General features: G+C 45.8%; 1 protein-coding gene across 2 annotated transcripts; it reads left to right on the forward strand.

The window, feature by feature from the left end:
• Window positions 1–1,176: 1,176 nt before the first annotated feature.
• Window positions 1,177–18,104, forward strand: YWHAE (tyrosine 3-monooxygenase/tryptophan 5-monooxygenase activation protein epsilon). 2 transcript variants are annotated; one of them, XM_058163865.1, is made up of 7 exons: window positions 1,177–1,390; window positions 4,735–4,934; window positions 7,371–7,477; window positions 8,983–9,189; window positions 9,528–9,664; window positions 15,598–15,643; window positions 16,595–18,104. In XM_058163865.1, the coding sequence occupies exons 1-6, from the start codon at window positions 1,327–1,329 to the stop codon at window positions 15,603–15,605; spliced, it is 723 nt and encodes a 240-aa protein (XP_058019848.1). In that variant the 5' UTR covers window positions 1,177–1,326; the 3' UTR covers window positions 15,606–15,643; window positions 16,595–18,104. The 2 variants fall into 2 exon arrangements, with proteins under 2 accessions (XP_058019848.1, XP_058019847.1); XM_058163864.1 differs by lacking the exon at window positions 15,598–15,643 and having other exon boundaries at window positions 1,179–1,390.
• The last annotated feature ends 22 nt before the right edge of the window (window positions 18,105–18,126 follow it).

Here is an 18,126-nt window from a genome sequence, read left to right on the forward strand (position 1 = left end):
CAAGGACATGGACAGCTTTATTACAGACCACCCAGGCAACAGCCATCAAAACCAGACTGTCCAAGGGCTGCTGAGCAGGGCCAAGAGTTGAGAGCAAAGGGCTGGCACCTGCCACTGAAACAACATACCAAAAGCACATGTCCCAAGAGTGGCCCTTCCCATTTCCCGTCCAGACCCCCTCCCTAACTATCCCCCTCCATCCCACAGAACCTGCAGCATCATGGGGTCGCCATTGTCCATCTCCCTTGCCAGTTTCCTGGCAGGTTTCCTGGCAGGTTGCCAATGCCTACCATACAAAGCCTTTGCTCCACAGCAGCATAGGATTCGCTCAACAATAGCAACTAAAACCTGGAATTTCTATTGCAAAGCATGTGATGTCATGCTTTATAACTGTGCTATTTAGCGACTGGAATTCCCATCTCAACTGCCGTTGTTAAGTGAGGACTACTTGTAGTGAAGATGATAAAAGTAGTAGTCCTGGAGGACCTAAGACATTCCAGAAGATTGGTGAAGAGCCAGATTCTTCCAAAAGGGGAAGGAGGAAGACCTAGATTGCCTGATCATCCTGGTCCAAGACAGCAGGCTGGGCATTTAGGAGCAACGGGCTGCGCCTGCTCCAATTAACAGGATCGGACCAGGCTTAGCCTGATCTTTCCTCATTCATTGGCCAAGTGCAGCCTGAAGTTCTCCTCGTCCTCCAGAAGGGAAAAGGGGGCTACGAGGGATTCTCCTGAAGCTGCCGGAGAAGCTCCGCGGGGCTGTGCTGGGTCCCCGTCAGAGAAAAGGCCAAAGCGGCATAGAAAGTTGGCGGACGAACAAAGCCGGAGAAGCGGTCAGAGGGGAGAAGGGGGGCCGAAGCGGAGCACCAGAGTCCGGCCCTGCCGGAGAACGGGCGGCTTGGAGGGTACCGAGTTCTTCCAAGGCCGGCCGCGTTCACGCAGGGCCGCCCCGGGTTGGGATCAAGGGCCTGGCCCGCTCAGCGCAGGAGTCGCGTCTCCCTTGGGCAAGGCGCCCCGGAAAAGGGGATGCCCCCGACGCTTCTTTGGACAGCCCGGCTCCGGGGCCCTCTCCGCTTCTCTGAGCTTGTGCAGGGACGCCTCCCGCGTCCGCCCGGCGGTTGCTAAGGGCCGGCCGTTGCTAAGGAGGGCGAGGAGGTGTGGCAGCGCCTGCGCGCGGCGCTCGCACTGCCCGGATGTAGCGGGAGGAGGTGCCGCCGCCATCTTTGCCCGGAGAGCAGTGAGAGCTGATCGTGGCTGAGCCCCCCCGCCGCCGGACCATCGGTCTCCATCCGCCCCACGTCGCCGCCCTCGCCCTCGCCCCACGGACATGGACGACCGGGAGGACCTCGTCTACCAGGCTAAGCTGGCCGAGCAGGCCGAGCGCTACGATGGTGCGCGGGGCGGGGGCGGGAGACGAGCAGGGAGGGGCGGGCAGGGCAGGGCAGTGCGCCAGGCGGGGGCGAGGCTGCGGTCGCCGGGCCGGAACAAGGAGAGGCGGCCGGCGGCGGACTGGAGCCGGGCGGCGGGGCAGCGGCGACAAAATGGCGGCGCGGGCGGTGAGGGAGGCGGAGGGAGCAGGGCGGGAGCGCCGGGCGGGGGGCGCAGACAAAATGGCGGCGGCGCGCTCGGGCGACGGGGGGAGGAGGCGGAAGAAGTGGGGGCAGGCGGTGGGGGAATAAGAGGAGGCCCCCCTCACCCGCGCGGGGCCTCTCCGGCCATCGGGACCCCTCCCCCAAGGCCGCGGGTGGAGGGGGGGCGGAAAGCCGCCGAGGCTTGGGCGCGGCCTCTCTTTCGGGGAGTGGGCGGTGGGGGTGGTCGAAGGGCCGAGCCCGGAAGCGCGGAGTACGTGAAGGAGCCCGACGGCCCCGCTCGGCTCGCATGCCGGGCAGGAGAGGCCGGGCTGCCACAGACAGAGCCCAGCGCCTCGGCCGATCCTCGCCTGCCTCCTCCCGCGGGCAACGCCGTTTGCCTTTTTTTCTTCTCTGGCTCCATCATTGAAATTGCACCTTTTCTCCCAAATAGGAAACATATATACACACACACGCACGCGCCTAATCGCAAATAAAGTGCTGTTCCTTCTCGGAAGGCCTCAGGAATACTTGGATTGCTGTTCCCCATCATCTCACCCTAGCCGGGGTGGATCCATGCCTAGCAGGTCAAGAGCTGGGAAAGCAGGAAAAAGCCAAGCCACGTTGTGGGGGGAACAAGAGACAAACCCATTTGATAGACTAAACCCCGGTTGTTTGTTTTTATTGTGTCTATCAGCAAAAGCCTGTGGGTGAGCAGGCCCAGAAGCTGCCTGGGAAGAGGTTTAGGGCCGCCTCATAAGGGAACAACACTTATTTTGGGACGGACACACACACCCAATTCACAATACATGGGAACAAGCAAAAGAACAGTGCAAGCGCTGTACTTCTGGTCCTGGTGCTCCTGGACCAGCTCCCCTCAAGTTCCCCAAGGGTATGATGGGTCCACATGGTGCACATATTCTCTGGGCATAGACCTTAAAAAGAATATAATAAAATCAACAGTACTAATTGTAAACACAGCAATAAAGTATGAATTTAGGAACAGTCATTCCCATATGTTGGACCTAAGCCAGGAAGGAGTCAAAATCCTTTATGGATTTTGGAACCCTAAATACCGAACACTGTTGCTATGGTTTGCATGTGCTTCCCATTTAAAATATTGATAAATTGTAAAATGGGATTAAAGACGTATTTTGAAAACACATTTTAATGGAAAAAAATCAGAATCCTTCCTATATACCTAAACCTAGGTATTTTGCATCACACAGATACTGAAGTGGCTCTGTAGATATCAGAAGGGCTTACCTTATGATTTAAATTCTGCAATACATGGGAGATGTGGAATAGCTTTACCTGGTGCTGAACTTTCTGTATTGGGTTAGGTTCGTAGAAGAGGGCATATCGTGAACGAGGTCTTGCAATGAAAAGTATCAAAATATTGGCAGAGATGATTGTGGTCATGGACTTTTTAAGGGTTTTTAGACATATCAAATCCAGCCCCTTGCTCAGCATGAGATCCACCAAGTCATCTTTGGCAGATGTTGACCAGTCATCCTCTCAAAGATGTCGACTGAATGACAACTCTTCACTTCATGTCCACTGACTGACATTATTCATGCAGTCCAGAAGTTTCTGCTAACATCTACCCTGAACCTATTTCCTTTAAATTGAATCCATTGCTTCTGGTCCTGCCTTCTGGGGCAACAAAGAATCACTCCACTGCATCTGTGTGGCAGTCCCTCAGATGTTCCACAACTGCTATTATGTCTCCCTTCAGTTTTGTCTTCTATGGGCTAAACAACCAGAATTTGTAACTCTTCTTCATGGGGTTTGGTCTTCTAGCCAATCACTATCTTGATTGTCGTCATCCAAATTCTTAATTTCCTGCTATCCTTTTTGAACCATGGTTCATAGAGCTAGATCCAGGACCCCAGGTGGGGGTCTGTCCAGGTCAGAATAGAGGGGAACGGTTACTGTCCGTAATTTGGAACCTGCTCAGTTAATGCATCCCATTGCTGGCTTGTAGGTAACTTGTGATGAATAAGGATACCCAAATCCCTTTCAGCTGTCCTGCTGCCAAGCCAAATCTCCATGCCATGTTGTTACGTATTAGTTATTTTCACTGCTTTGAATTAAATATGAAAAAGTCAGGATAATAATTTAATAATGATTTTAAAATATTGACTTGATTCGTGCCCAAAAAGTATGGGATGTAGTATTGCTTGAAAGCACAGCTGTGGGTTGACTGGTTCTCTTGAATATAAACATTCCTCTAGTCCAGTGATGGCAAATCTATTCAGCACCAAGTACCGATAAGGGAGCACGTGCGTCAGGACCGCTACTTAGAAGAGGAGCTGTCCAGGGGGCATGCGCACACCAGAAAATGAAGTTCTGTTTTCCAGCGAGCACATGCATGCCGGCCAGCTAGTCTTCCGGTTACTGGTGCGTGCGACGATCAGCTGATAGTCGCACAATCAGACCAGCTCGTCCAGTTTCCGGCACTGCTGCACGCACGAAGGCCAGCTGATCACTGTGTGCGCATGTGCGCGAGAAACCCGGAAGAGGAACGGGTGACAGTGCATGCCAGACAGCATGGCTCTGCATGTCACTTCGGGCACGTGTGCCATAAATTCTCCATCACAGCTCTAGTGGAATGGACAAGTGAAAACTTTATGGCTAAGGGTTTCTGAATTACATTTGCTAAGCAGTCCTCCTCTTGTGATGGGAGGTTCCCTTCCGTGTCCTCCATACTTTCCTATAGCATATGTTAACCCCATTTCTTCATGCTACTGTACAGGGGAGACGGTCTTCAGGTGATTGCAAGAAGCAGTCAGTGGAGCTGGCTGCATTTGGAATCTCAGCCATTCAGGGCTCCAGTTGCCACAGCTGCAGCTTTGCTCTCAGGGCTGCTCGGCATTGCTGCGGCATTGGTACTTCGGAAAGCTTTGGTTAATATGTGTCATAAAGAGTTTTGCTTTGTGCATTTACATTTGCTCTTACGGGGGCCTGTTGGCATTGTAGCCTGGTTTGTCTGACAGTCATACCGGTAGACACACGCACACCCCACCCCGGTTGCTCAAGATAAGTTTCTGGGTTTGAGCTGTCAATGTTGCTTTCATTTTTGATGGAGGACTATAAAGTTTATTCCCATAATTGGTACGAGAAGCCTGACACGTAAGTCGGTGTGTTGTGTATATATATTTTAGAAATGGTTGAATCAATGAAGAAAGTGGCTGGAATGGATGTGGAGCTGACAGTCGAGGAAAGAAACTTGCTCTCTGTTGCATATAAAAATGTGATTGGTGCCAGAAGAGCCTCCTGGAGAATAATTAGTAGCATTGAGCAGAAGGAAGAGAACAAAGGTGGGGAAGACAAATTGAAGATGATCCGGGAGTATCGGCAAATGGTGAGTACCTCCTCAGTCCCCCGAATCATGCTTGGAAGTGGCTGTGTTTCGTTTGCCAGATTTGTATAGCAGTGACATCTGGGTGGAGTAGAGCTACCTTTTTATCCTTTTCCTTCTACGGTCCTGGGTGTGTGCACCACAGCATTTGTAGCTCTTGTGGCATTCTGGCCCAGCTCTTCTTTTCTCTTCCTCTCCCCAATGGGCTGAATAGCTCTATTTCTGAAGACAGGCATGGATTGCTATGGAAAGGAGCTGCAGAGACTGTCTGGAGGCTTTTGGAGTGTGTCCTCCAACATGTATCCTCTTTTCAGTGATCTAGTAAACTGCACTGAGTTGCCAAAAGACAGATTACTTACTAGAGGCTTGAGTCCTTTGAGCATGGCTTTATGTGTGGGTGAAACGGAATTATTCACTTTACTTGAACACATTTACTGACTACGGGGTAACTGTTGAGGACGGGAAAGAAATGGAAGGAAATAAGAGCATTTCACACTGTAATATAATTTCATAGGTTTTGCTTCTTTATAAAGAAAAAGGAATTTTAAGTTCCATTTCAGATACTGGGTTGGCTTAGGAGAGGCAACCATTAACCCTTGGGGAAGGAGGCACTCCCAGATTCTTAAAATAGATTCAGGAAACGGATGTCTTCATTATTGTAAGGGAGATTCTCAATACATATGAAGTTTTGGGGGCCTTAAATAGAAATCTGAGATACTTAGAACGATCTAATTTCTCAGACTATTGATAGATTCTTTGTACCTTTCCTCTCTGTGAACGGTAAAGTTCTCTAATCCTAAAAAATGTTATATGGCACTGGAGGCAAGATTCCAAACAATTGCACCCCATTTGCTGGGTCAAGCGAAATTGACCCATTAATATCACTTCTTGCTTTGGAGCAGAGAGTAGATAAATGATTCCAGGAAACTCAAAACTGAAATGCACATAATAGCTGTTGTTCTCTGCTTCCTTGCCTGTCCTCAGTCGTCGTTTTCACAAGAATGCCTCTAAGCATGCTAATGAGAAACTTGAACTTCACAAATATATCGGAATTTTTTTAGTCTTATAATTTAAGCCTCAATCTGGACACTAACAACATTGGCAGTATTTTCCTTAGTCCTTCTTTAATTATCCTAAATAATGCAGCTTTCCATGTTGAGGTGATTGAGCCTGGGGGAGACTGGTCTGCATTGGAGGCTGCCATGATCACTTAGGCTTTACAGAGGCCATTCAAGCTTGTGTGCGTGTATGTACACACACCTTTGTGGGGTTAGCGTCAAAGCCTCTTGGGTTTGGAATCCAGTGAGGGGCTCCCTGGATTTGATTTTTGAGGCAAAATCCGAGGTTTCTTTCTCTGAAAGGAATGCAGAGTTCTACATTAGGGCAATAGAGCTGCATAGTAGCTCTATGTGCCTTGATCACTTGCCTTAATGGTGTAGATGTGTCCCCTCCTTAAAGGTTTTCCAGATATTTTGGTGTTTTAACTATCTACAGTTCCTAAGAGAAAAAAGATTGGGCTGGTTAGTCCAAGCAGCTGAATGTATTGTTTGGTGAGTTGTAGTATATCCACGCGGATGTGATATGGTGATGGGCACTGGAACAGGCCTCATCTGACTCACAGAGCTGCCTTGTATCAGGATGTCTTGCTCTTCTGCTCAGGGTATAAGGGAAGATTAGCTGGGAAGACTTGACCGGAATTTGTGGCACCTTTACATGTTGGGATCAATATGCCACCTGAATATGCCATCTAATGAAATTGGTGCCCAGAAATAAACCCAATCATTGCTTTCTCAGAGTCCTGGCTTTGATACAAGAAGAACTAGTTAGTCATGAAGTACCCCTGATTTCCATTGTAGAGAAACTTCCTTACCAGATTCCTCAACACTTTCCACGATAACAGAATGTACTACCTTCGCTTGAAAAGATGGAATACGCTAAGATGGATCTGCCATGAGTCATGTTGAACTGTATAGTACAGGAAATTTTTAAGATATTTTGTATTATATCGTAAATTGTTTTACGATCATTTTATGTCATAAAATTTTATAGTTTGCCAAATTTCAGTTCCACAGAAGTCATGGGTCCCAGATTTTGGACACATTTTGTAAGGCCCATTTGAGATATTTTGGTTCACAAAATTTTGCCCTACGATACCCCATTTCACACAGTTAAAGTTACAGAAGTGAGAATTTTGATAACATATAGAGGAAAGATGTCCCCATCTAGTTTCTCCACCTTCTCCTGTAGGTGCTGCTGCGGGGGTGTGGTGTGGGGGGAGTGGCAGGAGCATCCTTTTCCAAAGCTGCCTCTCTGAGAGGCAGGAGAATATATTGGGCATAATTTGAGTGGTGGTTCTTTTTTTCTTTCTCACACATTGTTGTTTGAATTCAGGTTCAAATGGTCTAGGTTCTCTGAAAACCTTTTTTTTTCCCTTCCAAGGTTGAGACTGAATTGAAACTAATCTGTTGTGATATTCTGGATGTACTGGACAAACACCTCATTCCAGCAGCCAACACTGGTGAATCGAAGGTTTTCTATTATAAAATGTAGGTACCAGATTGCAGGCATAGAGTGTGTGGAAGAGTGTGTGTGTCTTAACTAAACTACTTATTTGTGGAAATCCTCTCTCCTAAGAAACAAATCTGAATGATGGAAAGTAATTTTTTTCTACCATGATGGAGACCTTGAACACCCCTGGAGATAAGAAAATGGGCAGAGCTTGCATCTGGCTAGGCAGGAAAACAAGCAGGATGGAGAAGCAAAAGACAAAGAATAAAGAAACCGTTCTTGCATTCTTTACATCATGTAACTGTTTTTCAACCCATATAAGCCAGTTAGTTCCTAAATGCATCCTGGGGGGGGGGCTGCTCTATCTTTGTGGGTGTTCATGCTCTCATTTTAGCCCTCAAAGAGAGTGTCCTGGGTCTGGTCCCAACTTATCTTTTATGAACCTTGCAATCATGGTGCTATACCAATTAGATGGATTATAATGTGATTTATGAAGGGAGCAGTAATTAAGATAGTTTTGTACAAGTACTCTGTATTAGGTAACACTGCAGTCTTAAAACTAAAAGGGTAGTCTTTTAATCAAATATTTGAGTATGGAACTTAAGTTTTACCAACTCTTGCAAATCTGACCATACATTATTTAAAATTAGAAACAGTACTTCTATATATAGGGTCCTTTCAGCCACAGTTAGAAGGATTTCTGCGTTGGATAAGTTTGTCATTTTCCTCCTTTCCAGTATTAAGTCTTTATTCTAACCTGGCCATCTATACCAGGAAGGAAGGAACGAAGGAAGAGGGAAATAGATAGGAAATGGCCACGATGAGTAGTGGCTTGAAGCAAAAGCGAGCAATTCATTTTGGCATTAGCTTTGTGCTTCCTTTTCAACTGAAGAGGAATTGAACTAAAATAAGTACGGCTTTCCATTTTTCCCCGTAAAGAGAGAAATAAGCTAAGATATTCAGTTTGGGCAAACAGCCTTAATCAGGTCTATTTATTATTTAAAAAGTTTATGCTTATAATTAGTGGTGGAAAAATGCAGTTTGGGCTTTCAATTGACAGACAGATTTGCTCTGCTTCCCCCTCCCCTCCTGCCTCATTTATTTTAATCACAATGCAGTATTTAGCTGCTGGGGTGGGGGAATCGAGAGTACAATAATATATGTGGGAGCCTAAGTTCATTCTTGGCAAATCATGATTCATAAGAATCTCACATTATGCCATGCAAATATAGCTGGTTAACATAATAATAACAATTTATTAAATTAATGTGCCTCCTGATTCCCAGTGAAATTTCAATCACATTTGCCAAAGGCTTCAGCAAAGACCCAGATCTTGGTAGCTTTTGAAACACCACTAGGCTAGAGGGTGCTGCACAAATCTTGAGGAGCAAGTGGGCGTGTTTAAAATATTAAAATACAATTTTGATCCCATTAATTAGAAATAACAGCAGCCCAGAGAAATTGAAACCCACTCCAGCAATAAGTCATCTTGCGCATCTAAGGCCTGGGCTTGCTCTTGATTGCTTTTTATTCCCTTGTCCAGGAAAGGGGACTACCACAGGTATCTCGCTGAATTCGCCACAGGAAATGATCGAAAGGAAGCTGCCGAGAACAGCTTGGTGGCTTATAAAGCTGCTAGTGATATTGCAATGACAGAACTTCCGCCAACACATCCCATCCGCTTAGGACTTGCCCTCAACTTCTCTGTTTTCTACTATGAAATTCTTAATTCTCCTGATCGTGCCTGCAGGTAAGTGAGGCATACAGAGTAATAAAAGAAACGAGTTAATAGGAAGCATCGTCCCTTAGAGCCCTCCGTGAATGAGTGCCTCAGGGAACTCCAGACTGTTGCTGCCCTTGGATTGGTCTGGAATATCACCAGAGGAGGAAGAAGGAAATGTCAGTTTCCCCAAAGGTGTTCCTGCCATAGGTATTGTAGGGACCAAGCTGGCTCTCAAAAGGCAGGCTGCTGCAAAACTTATGAGACCTGGGGGGGGGGTGGAATATTGCAAGGCTTGAGGTCTTCACCAGCAGGAGCAGTTGGCTCTCTTGACATGCTTTGCTACCATAGTCATCTTCTGCTTATAGGTTGGCGAAAGCCGCTTTTGATGACGCAATTGCAGAACTGGATACGCTGAGCGAAGAAAGTTATAAGGATTCTACACTTATCATGCAGTTGTTACGTGATAACCTGACACTATGGACTTCAGACATGCAGGGTGATGGTGAGTAGCCCCGCCAGGTCCAGCCTCCCTTGCGACCTCATGGCACACAGCATAACGGAATAGGAACATACTTCTGTGTGTAAGTCTAGGCAGCTCAGGGGCTCAGTAGGGAGAGGAATAAAAGATACTTCCTTCGCCCGGTGGGGTTGTCGGGCAAAAGAAGCAGCCCCAGAGTCCTTTTGGGCATGCAGTTCACCAATGGGAAAAAAAAGAGCTCCCTCTTCAGCAGACATGCAGAGGAACTGTCGGGACTTAAGTACACCAAGTACATACCCCCCCCCCCCAAATGGGCTTGTTATTAAGATCCACACAGTCTGACTTTGGCCAAGTATTTAGAAGCCAATAAACTGTTTTTGGGAAGATTCTGCAAACTGCTTCATTTTTTATGAAAGGGATAGGGAAAGTAGGAAGAAACCCAACCATGCATTCTGGAGACCAGTTTTGGGTTTTGAACTGAGCTTCTTTTACGTTAGTTTTTGAATTCTGTGTTCCAGGGGAGTTCTCTCTGGTATGCCAATCAATACCTTTACTTTGGTTGAAATGACCCCCATATGAGGATGTAATGCTAGCCCGGGGTGAAATGCTCCCGGTTTGGACCGGATCGCCTGATTCGGTAGCGATGGCGGGTGGTTCGGAGAACTGGTGGCCAAAATCCCTCTCTCCCCCCCCTCGCCCAGCTGAGCCGCGCAATCATCAGAGGGTGGGTTTTTTTAACTTTTAAAAGCATTTTTTCTATAACCTCTTCAGCCAAAGAGGTTGTAAAAAATGCTTTTAAAAGGTTCCAACAATCCCAGCTGAGCCACGCAATCATCAGAGGGTTTTTTTTTAAAAGCATTTTTTCAGCCGAAGAAAAAATGCTTTTAAAAGTTAAAAAAAAGTTGACCACGCTCACCCAGTCACATTACCCACCACCACCAAGTCACGCCCACAGAACCAGTTGTAACAAATTTTACATTTCACTCCTGTGCTAAGCTCTTATGAGGCCTGGAGAGCCCTTTATTTTTGTTTTTTAGAGTTGTAATCGATTCTCAGTTTGGCCATGGGTTCTAAAATGTATAGAAAATCTTTCTTGCAATGTAATTTCAAAATTTGAGAAATGGGTACTGTAGGGGGAAGGATCTTGAGCCATTGCACAAAAATGTTAGTGCAGACTTGTCTAGTTTCTGATCTTATTTTCAAACTTCATTCTGTTACAGAGAATTGTGTCCATGTTGTTACCTGAGAATAACAATAGTTGGAATGGATTAATGTAAACTATTATTTTCAACCTACTGTATTAGTATCTAAAAGATAAAACTATTCTAAATCCTTCAAGCCTAATACCTCTTTTGGAATTCATTCATCTCCTGAGCATTGCTGAAATTTTGGCTAATTAAAGCATCGTTTGGCAGTTGAATAGTAATGGTTAAACATTTGTGAACCTTCTGGATTTCCAATATTTCTGCACAAAGATGACCTAAAATGTGACTTCCCACAAGTCCTAAAACTAGATAAGATCACACTCAGTTAAAACAAATGAACCAAAAACGTTTATAGAAAAGCAAAGTAAAGCTACCTATTTTATATGTGAACGTTTCTTTTTAGGAACTGTTGTGCAGGCCCCCCACCCACACTTTGGAGCAGCAATAACTACAACTAACTCTTTCCAGGGACAGTTAGTCCCTGCCTATTGGTTCGGAGGGATTTTGGCGTTCTGTCCCACCCCCCACATCCTTAGAGAAGAGATTGAACTGGGAGGCTGCTGGTGAGCTGCCTGGATTAGGCCCTCCCACAACATTTCTATGGGATGAAGGTCCGGACTTTGGCTTGGCCGCTCCCAAACATTATCTTTCTTCTGCTTTAACCATTTTTCAATTGTACGACTGGTGTGTTCCGGTCATTGTCTAGCTGCATCCACAGGAGGCTCCCCCAACAGCCTTCTGGCTCACCCTCATGGCCTTTTGCAAACTGTAGAGGGGCAGCAGTGTCCTTTTGGAGACAAGGGGCTTTCTCCTTGCAACCCTGCTCCACACACCATTGTTTTCAGTGTTTCAATGGTGGCCTCACCAACACAGACATTCATCAATGCAGTAGAGGCCTGCAGTCCCTTTAAGGTTACATCAGGGCTCTTGGAGACTCCTGAGTAAGGCATTGTCTTGGTGTGATCCTGGTTGGTCAGCCAGTCCTGGGGAGAGCAACAATGGTGCTGAGTTGCCTTCATCTGTACACAGTTTGGCTAATGGCAGACTGGTAGAGTCCAAACTCTTTGGAAATAGTTTTGCAGCCTTTTCTTGCCTGCTCAACATCAACAACTGTTTTTGGGAAATTCTCAGAAATCTTTGTCAAAGCCATGACATACTTCAACATAGCTTGCTTGTTCTGAAGATCAGGCTTAGAGAGTGAATACCCAGAATTGTCTATGGAGATTCTCTGCCATCCAGGTCATGGTTATCCCAAAGGTGCTTTTTCAGGAGGCAACTGGACTTCCTGGTTTTTCTTTGAAGACGTTTTGCTTCTCATTCAGGAAGTTTCTTCAGCTCTGACTGGTTTCCCATTCCCCACCATCCAGACAGAGCTGAAGAAGCTTCTCAGATGAGAAGCGAAACGTCTTCAAACAAAAACCAGAAAGTCTATTTGCCTCTTGGAAAAAAGCTTTGGGACAATACCCAAAATTCTGTGCTTTGGGTAAGGCAGGATTTCCCACAGGTATATGCGCTCCATGGCTTAGGACCCGGGTACTTACGGGACCGCCTGCTGTTACCTTGTGCCTCCCACCGACCCGTACGCTCACACAGAGAGGGCCTTCTCAGGGTGCCGTCGGCTGGCGGCCCCCAGGGGAAGGGCCTTCTCTGTTGGAGCTCCTACGCTCTGGAATGAACTCCCCCCCCCTCCCCCCCCGGTTTACGTCAATTGCCTGATCTTCGGACCTTTCGGCGTGAGCTGAAAACGCACCTATTTATTCAAACGGGACTGGATTGAAATTTTATTGGGGTATTTATGTTTTAAGATTTTAAATGGTTTTAAAATTTCGGCCACATTATAATATTTCTTTTTAACTTCTTTTAATGTTTATATATTGAATTTTTACTTGGCTGTACACCGCCCTGAGTCCTCCGGGAGAAGGGCGGTATAAAAATCGAAATAAATAAATAAATAAATATATCATCATCATCTCATTGATTGAACCCCCTAGATCCTAATTTTCCCTTCAAATGAACTGGTAGCCCTAGAGATACAGACACTTTCCCCACACATAAATATGTAGTTTTAGATAATTTTCTTCAGTGAATAAATGATACTTGACACCAAGTATGTTTTTAACGTTTGTTTGGGTTCTCTTTGTCTAGTTCTAGTGTGGAGAATAGATCATGTTTTAGGTCATATTCCGGCAGAAATATTGAACATACTAAGAGGTTCAAAAGAGGTGTGTGTGCGCGTGCATGTTCTCATGCAGTTTTTACTGCAGGATTATATCTTATTTCAGAGCTTTTTTGTTTGGTGTTCTGTATTCATTTAAAAGTAACAGGCAAGATGTCTATCATGAGGTAAAGGTTAAACTTAAACCTGCTTACTTCCAAGAAAGTCACATTGAATAGCAGGGGAGAGAACTATAAATAGATAAGCATAGGACTCGCAACACTTTTGAGAAGAAAAGCTGGTAGGTGAATAAGCAAGTTTTGTAATTCGAAAATTGAAGCTGACTTGAGACAAAGTACTTGGAAGGTGTAACATAAAGGTTCACCAAACGGCTCTGGTGAGAAACCAGATTGGTATCCTATGTATGTACCGGTGAGTATCATAGTTTTGATCTGATAGGAAGCTGACAGTATAAAGTTCTTTCACCTCTTTTCCCTTGGGTCCCACATTCATCAATAATGAGCAGGGTCTCAGCTTGCTCAGCCACAGTTGTGTCAGATGCCGTGAGAAGAAACAAGCCAACTTGGTTTTCTTTCTGATAGTGACTTTGTTTATTGGGTCTACTACAAACCGGGTCTCGGTGAAAGTCGAGTTCTCTCTGTATAAAGTCAGTGCTGAGAGCTTCTGCCTCTCAGCCACTTTTAAACATCCCGCGCTGCTCATGCCTCGCCCCATAGCTGAACTGCTCCGTTGATTGGACGCCGGCCGCTCTCTCCCTCCTAGCCTGACACCCTCAGCTGCCATGTCATCTGCCAAATCCTGGAACTAAAGCAGCTTTTCATGATGCCCAGCCTTCATCTCCCTCTACCCCGGCCACCAGTGTGTTGATCTCCTTCCCATACTTCCCAAGCGCAGATCCCTGCACCCCTCAAACAAGTCTTTGACAATTCATCCTTCTGGATCTTTGATTCGGGGTTGCTCCCATGATCCAGACCCCTGTAGCGTTATGTGTCGAGCTGGAGCTGTGCTTGACACAGGGTTTATTGCTCTGTTTGTTATTACATTTAGCTGACATTCATTCCAATAGCTTGAGGCAGTTCACAGGACTATGTATATTGCATATAAAGATGTAAAAGCATTTATCACTTTGGAAACTGAAACAAGCAATACAATGTCTGAAATTCTTTTTTTTTTTTTTAAAGTAGTTTTTAAGTTCTCCGTGGGCAGTTGATTCCAATGTATGGGACTCACATGTCAAAAGAGAAAACAGCTCGCTGAATATGCCCCTGGCGAGAGCTGCAAAGGGTTCCCACCAACGACCCAGGAGTGCAAAGAACGCCCTATGGGGGTCTTGCAGTTACTTTAGGTCTAAAGTGTGTAGGACAAGCACCTGGAATTGGGCTTGGAAAGCAAGTGGCAACTGATGCCTCTCGCTTGACACAGAGGGCCCTGATGCAACATATCTCCTACGGTGTTTTACTCACCATTGATGCAGCTTTAATTCTGAGCCCACTATCTTGAAGACCTGTCACACAGTAAGGGACTGCATTGCAATCTAACCTCGAGGCTGCCAGTGCACGGTTTCTGTCCTGTTAGGAGTATGATGAACTCTGCAGATTTAATGCTGCCAGCCAACACGCAGAGCATTTTCTCCTTTCTACTGAATCGAAGAGAGGACAAACTCCCTGCCTTGACTAATGCTGTTCTGGCCAATCACATCTCTTTCCCAGTTAGTTTCATCAAAATTGATTTTTCTCTATCCCAAACCTGGTGAAAGGGGAGGCTGGGGAGCTTGTCCTTTGCCTTCCACTCTGATTTCCCAAAGTCATCTCCATCAGCCGGAGAGTGAGGTATACCTGGTCTTGTCCTCTTCTTGGAATGGGAGAGCTTGGTGATAACTGGGTGTCTCGGCAAAGACAGCACAGAGAAAGAAAGTGCACACCAAGCTTCTGGAAGGAAATTCTCACGGCTTTTACCTAAAGAGAACACACTGTTGCTTGGCAACAGAATTTATTTATTCAGTCTCTGCAGTTCTGCACATGTTTTCTCCAGCCACCTCCCCTGATTTCAAACCTAGAAGGTTGCCAGCTGCTGAATTCAGTGGACAGTTCCCAGTCAGATGCTGAATCGTGGCTAGTCCTTAGAACCAAGAACGATAACACCTAAATGTTCATCTAGGAGAAGCTGCATGATGATCATTTAGATGCTGCCGTTCTTGGTTTGTGCTGCCCAACAGAAACCTGATGCTATGGGAAGTGCAAGAATTTGTATCTTGCTGGCTGTTGAATACAGGATGAGAAGATAGGCTTGGGTTTCTTGGTTATTGTCCTGTTTGCAGAATCCCTGTCCTCCTAAAGGGTTGAGGCTAAGGGTTCTGGGGGGAGGGGGGCAGAATGCAGGGGTCCTTGTTCACGTTTTTTTTTGTGTGTGTGTGTGTCTTGCTTTCCTGTTTTCTGATGCCTTACAGTTTCAGTGCTCAACAAGTAAATTTGGGCTGACGTTCTTTCCCTTCTCATGCTTTTTTCTAATCATAGTCAAAGTCAATAGGTTTCCTTTTCTTAACTCCTATTTTTCTCCCTTCCTTTTCCATTATGTAGATTCTTAAAAGGAACTCCACCTGTTCATTTTCTAATACTCTACTTTGTAAGTCTTCATGATGACCCTGGAGAATACTGTTTTTTTTCCCTCCTTGTCACTCACTAATCAAGCTTGCATTATGCTTGCATCTCTGACTCATGCCAGGGCTATGCACCAGCTCTCGTCTCCCTCCTGCCCCCACCCCCACCCGCAGTAAAGGTCCACGAATACAATAGATCTGGTATCCCCCCCACCCCACAAGTAGGATGCTTTACTTTACAACTTCACAGATAGTCCTTTCATTGCATCCCATAAAGGTAGAGTCACAACTTAGCCTGTTTTTCCTCTGAATTTAGCCTTTCTTGAACCAGCAAGTTGGGCAGAAGTTGTACGCATCACTTTTCCTGGCACAAGAACGATTCCTGAAGTGTCCAAAAAGGACCATGGCATTGCGAAAGCCAAGCTTTTCTGCTGGTTGATGTGACCATTGCATGTCAAGCCATATTAGACGTGTGGTCTCCTAATCTTGGGACTTGTGTGCTTGTGTGCAGAGACCTAGGGGCAGCTTGCCGGTGGCAGAATGCACTGGAGCAGCCCATCTCTGTTGCATGCTTCAGTTGGATTGGGTCGGGCTCCAAATTAATGAGAAGCATGGAAACATCTGTGGTCAAAAGGATCCTGAGTCTTTTTTTGGCCACAGTTGCTTGTATTTGGGGTTGTGAAGTAACCAGAATTTGCTCTTGATGGGATAGGTTTGCAAGATGAACTAACTAGTCTTGCCGATGAGATGTTGACCCTGGAACGACTTCTTTCATCCTCACTCGGTTTCTGTGTGGAAGGAAGGGAGAGGATGCTTCTTGGGGGTTGCTTCCTTGATTGGGCCTTCTGGTCACTGCCCCTCAGCTGTGTCTTGGACTCTATGGACTGTCCTGCTCATGGGGGTTGGGATCCTTAAAGGTAGGGTGGTGACACTGCTTCCCTTGGGTGGGGCCTAACTGTATTGATTTTTCTTCCCAGGTGAAGAACAGAGTAAAGAAGCACTGCAGGATGTGGAAGACGAGACCCAGTGAGACATCAAGGCCAATAAAAGACCCCATCTTTGTTCCCCTTCTCCCCCATCCTCCCTCAAAGTCCCTCAGTCTCCCTGGGAGCCATCTTATCTGACGTTGTGATGAGCCCCAGAATTTAGGTTCCTACCCTGTTGTTTTTTGTTTTGGGTTTTTTTTTTTGGTTTTTTTTTTTTTTTACACAGTTGAAAAGTTCTTTAAAAGGCAAGAGTGAATGTCTGTGGATTTTACTGGTGCCAGCTTTCAGTTTCTTTAAGACACTAACCGGACTGGCTACATGGAGGCTTTTTCTGAATTATTGTGCGTCTTCTGTCAGTTGGAGGTAACATCTGGAAGCCATTAGAATTCTAGGGAAAGTATTTTGCACTGTGAAGTGCAGATGGTGGCATTTTTCATTTTTTATAATTGTTTAAACAATTTTATACCAGTGTTTAAAATTGGGCGTTTAGCTTGAAGTTACAGGTTTCATTGGAACAGTTCTTGTAATGGTTTTGCTGTAAAACAAAGCGAAAACCCAAAACTGCTGAGGTGACGGGTGCTGGTAACGGTTCACAATCCGTGGCTGCTCATTCTTGCCTTCTCTTTACTTCCCCTCCAAGCAGGTGAGCATTGAAGGTGGCGTTGAAAAGCCTGCATGTGTGTTGAATATTTTTCTCTCCCTTTTCCTGCCCTCTTTGCTAGCTCAACCTCTTTTGTTCAGTATGTGTAACTTGAACCTAATTTGTACTACTGGATATCTGACTGGAGCCACAGATACAGGATCTGTATTGTTCTTACTGAAACACAGCATGGAATTAACATTAAACTTAAATAAAACAACCCTAAATTAAAATGATGCCAAATACTACTGCTACTTTACCCTGGTCCCTATTCAGCAAGAGGTGCAGGCAGAACAAGTAGCAGGAAAAACAGAGATTATGGACAGTCGGTGGCTGTAATTTCCATTAGATGGCCTCGGCCAGGATTTGTGAATCTAAATTTGTGACTGGATACAGAGCACCCTCTTCCACCCTGAAGATTGTATCTGCTTAACGATGGCAACTTGAGGCGATGCTTCCACCCTCTAAGCAGATAAACAGTGTGGGTCAGGTTGAGCTAGAGCACCTCTGAAAATCAAGCCGTGTTCCACCCCCACCCACCCCTGTCTCCCCCTCCCTCTTCCTTTCTCTCACCCTCTGACTTTCAGCAGCTGCTTCCTTTCAGTGTTCAACTCAACTTATACCTTGTTCATTTCTTTAGGCCACAGGCTAGTAAATATTGGAGGGATTGTGGTAATTTTACATACACTCAGAAACATTTTCCTTCAGTGCTTTGGCTCTTTTTTTTTTTTTTTGTCTGTGAATGCCTTATCACATACCTCTGGTCTGACCTGTATCCTTGCCTTTTAGTTTCATTTGGGATTCCCCTTTGGAGTGAGCAGCAAGTCTGTTGGATAAATAAAATACTGTGTAAAGATTCTGCACCTCGGCGCCCTCTCTGCAC

Source organism: Ahaetulla prasina, chromosome 1 (assembly GCF_028640845.1).
Source record: "Ahaetulla prasina isolate Xishuangbanna chromosome 1, ASM2864084v1, whole genome shotgun sequence".
NCBI lineage: Eukaryota > Metazoa > Chordata > Lepidosauria > Squamata > Colubridae > Ahaetulla > Ahaetulla prasina.

Excerpts from the sequence above, each read along its gene's own strand:
- YWHAE (XM_058163864.1), top strand. The coding sequence starts at position 1,327 with ATGGACGACCGGGAGGACCTCGTCTACCAGGCTAAGCTGGCCGAGCAG. Across the intron at positions 7,478-8,982 it reads AAGGTTTTCTATTATAAAAT|GAAAGGGGACTACCACAGGT; the intron begins GTAGGTACCAGA and ends TCCCTTGTCCAG. Across the intron at positions 9,665-16,594 it reads TTCAGACATGCAGGGTGATG|GTGAAGAACAGAGTAAAGAA; the intron begins GTGAGTAGCCCC and ends TTTTCTTCCCAG.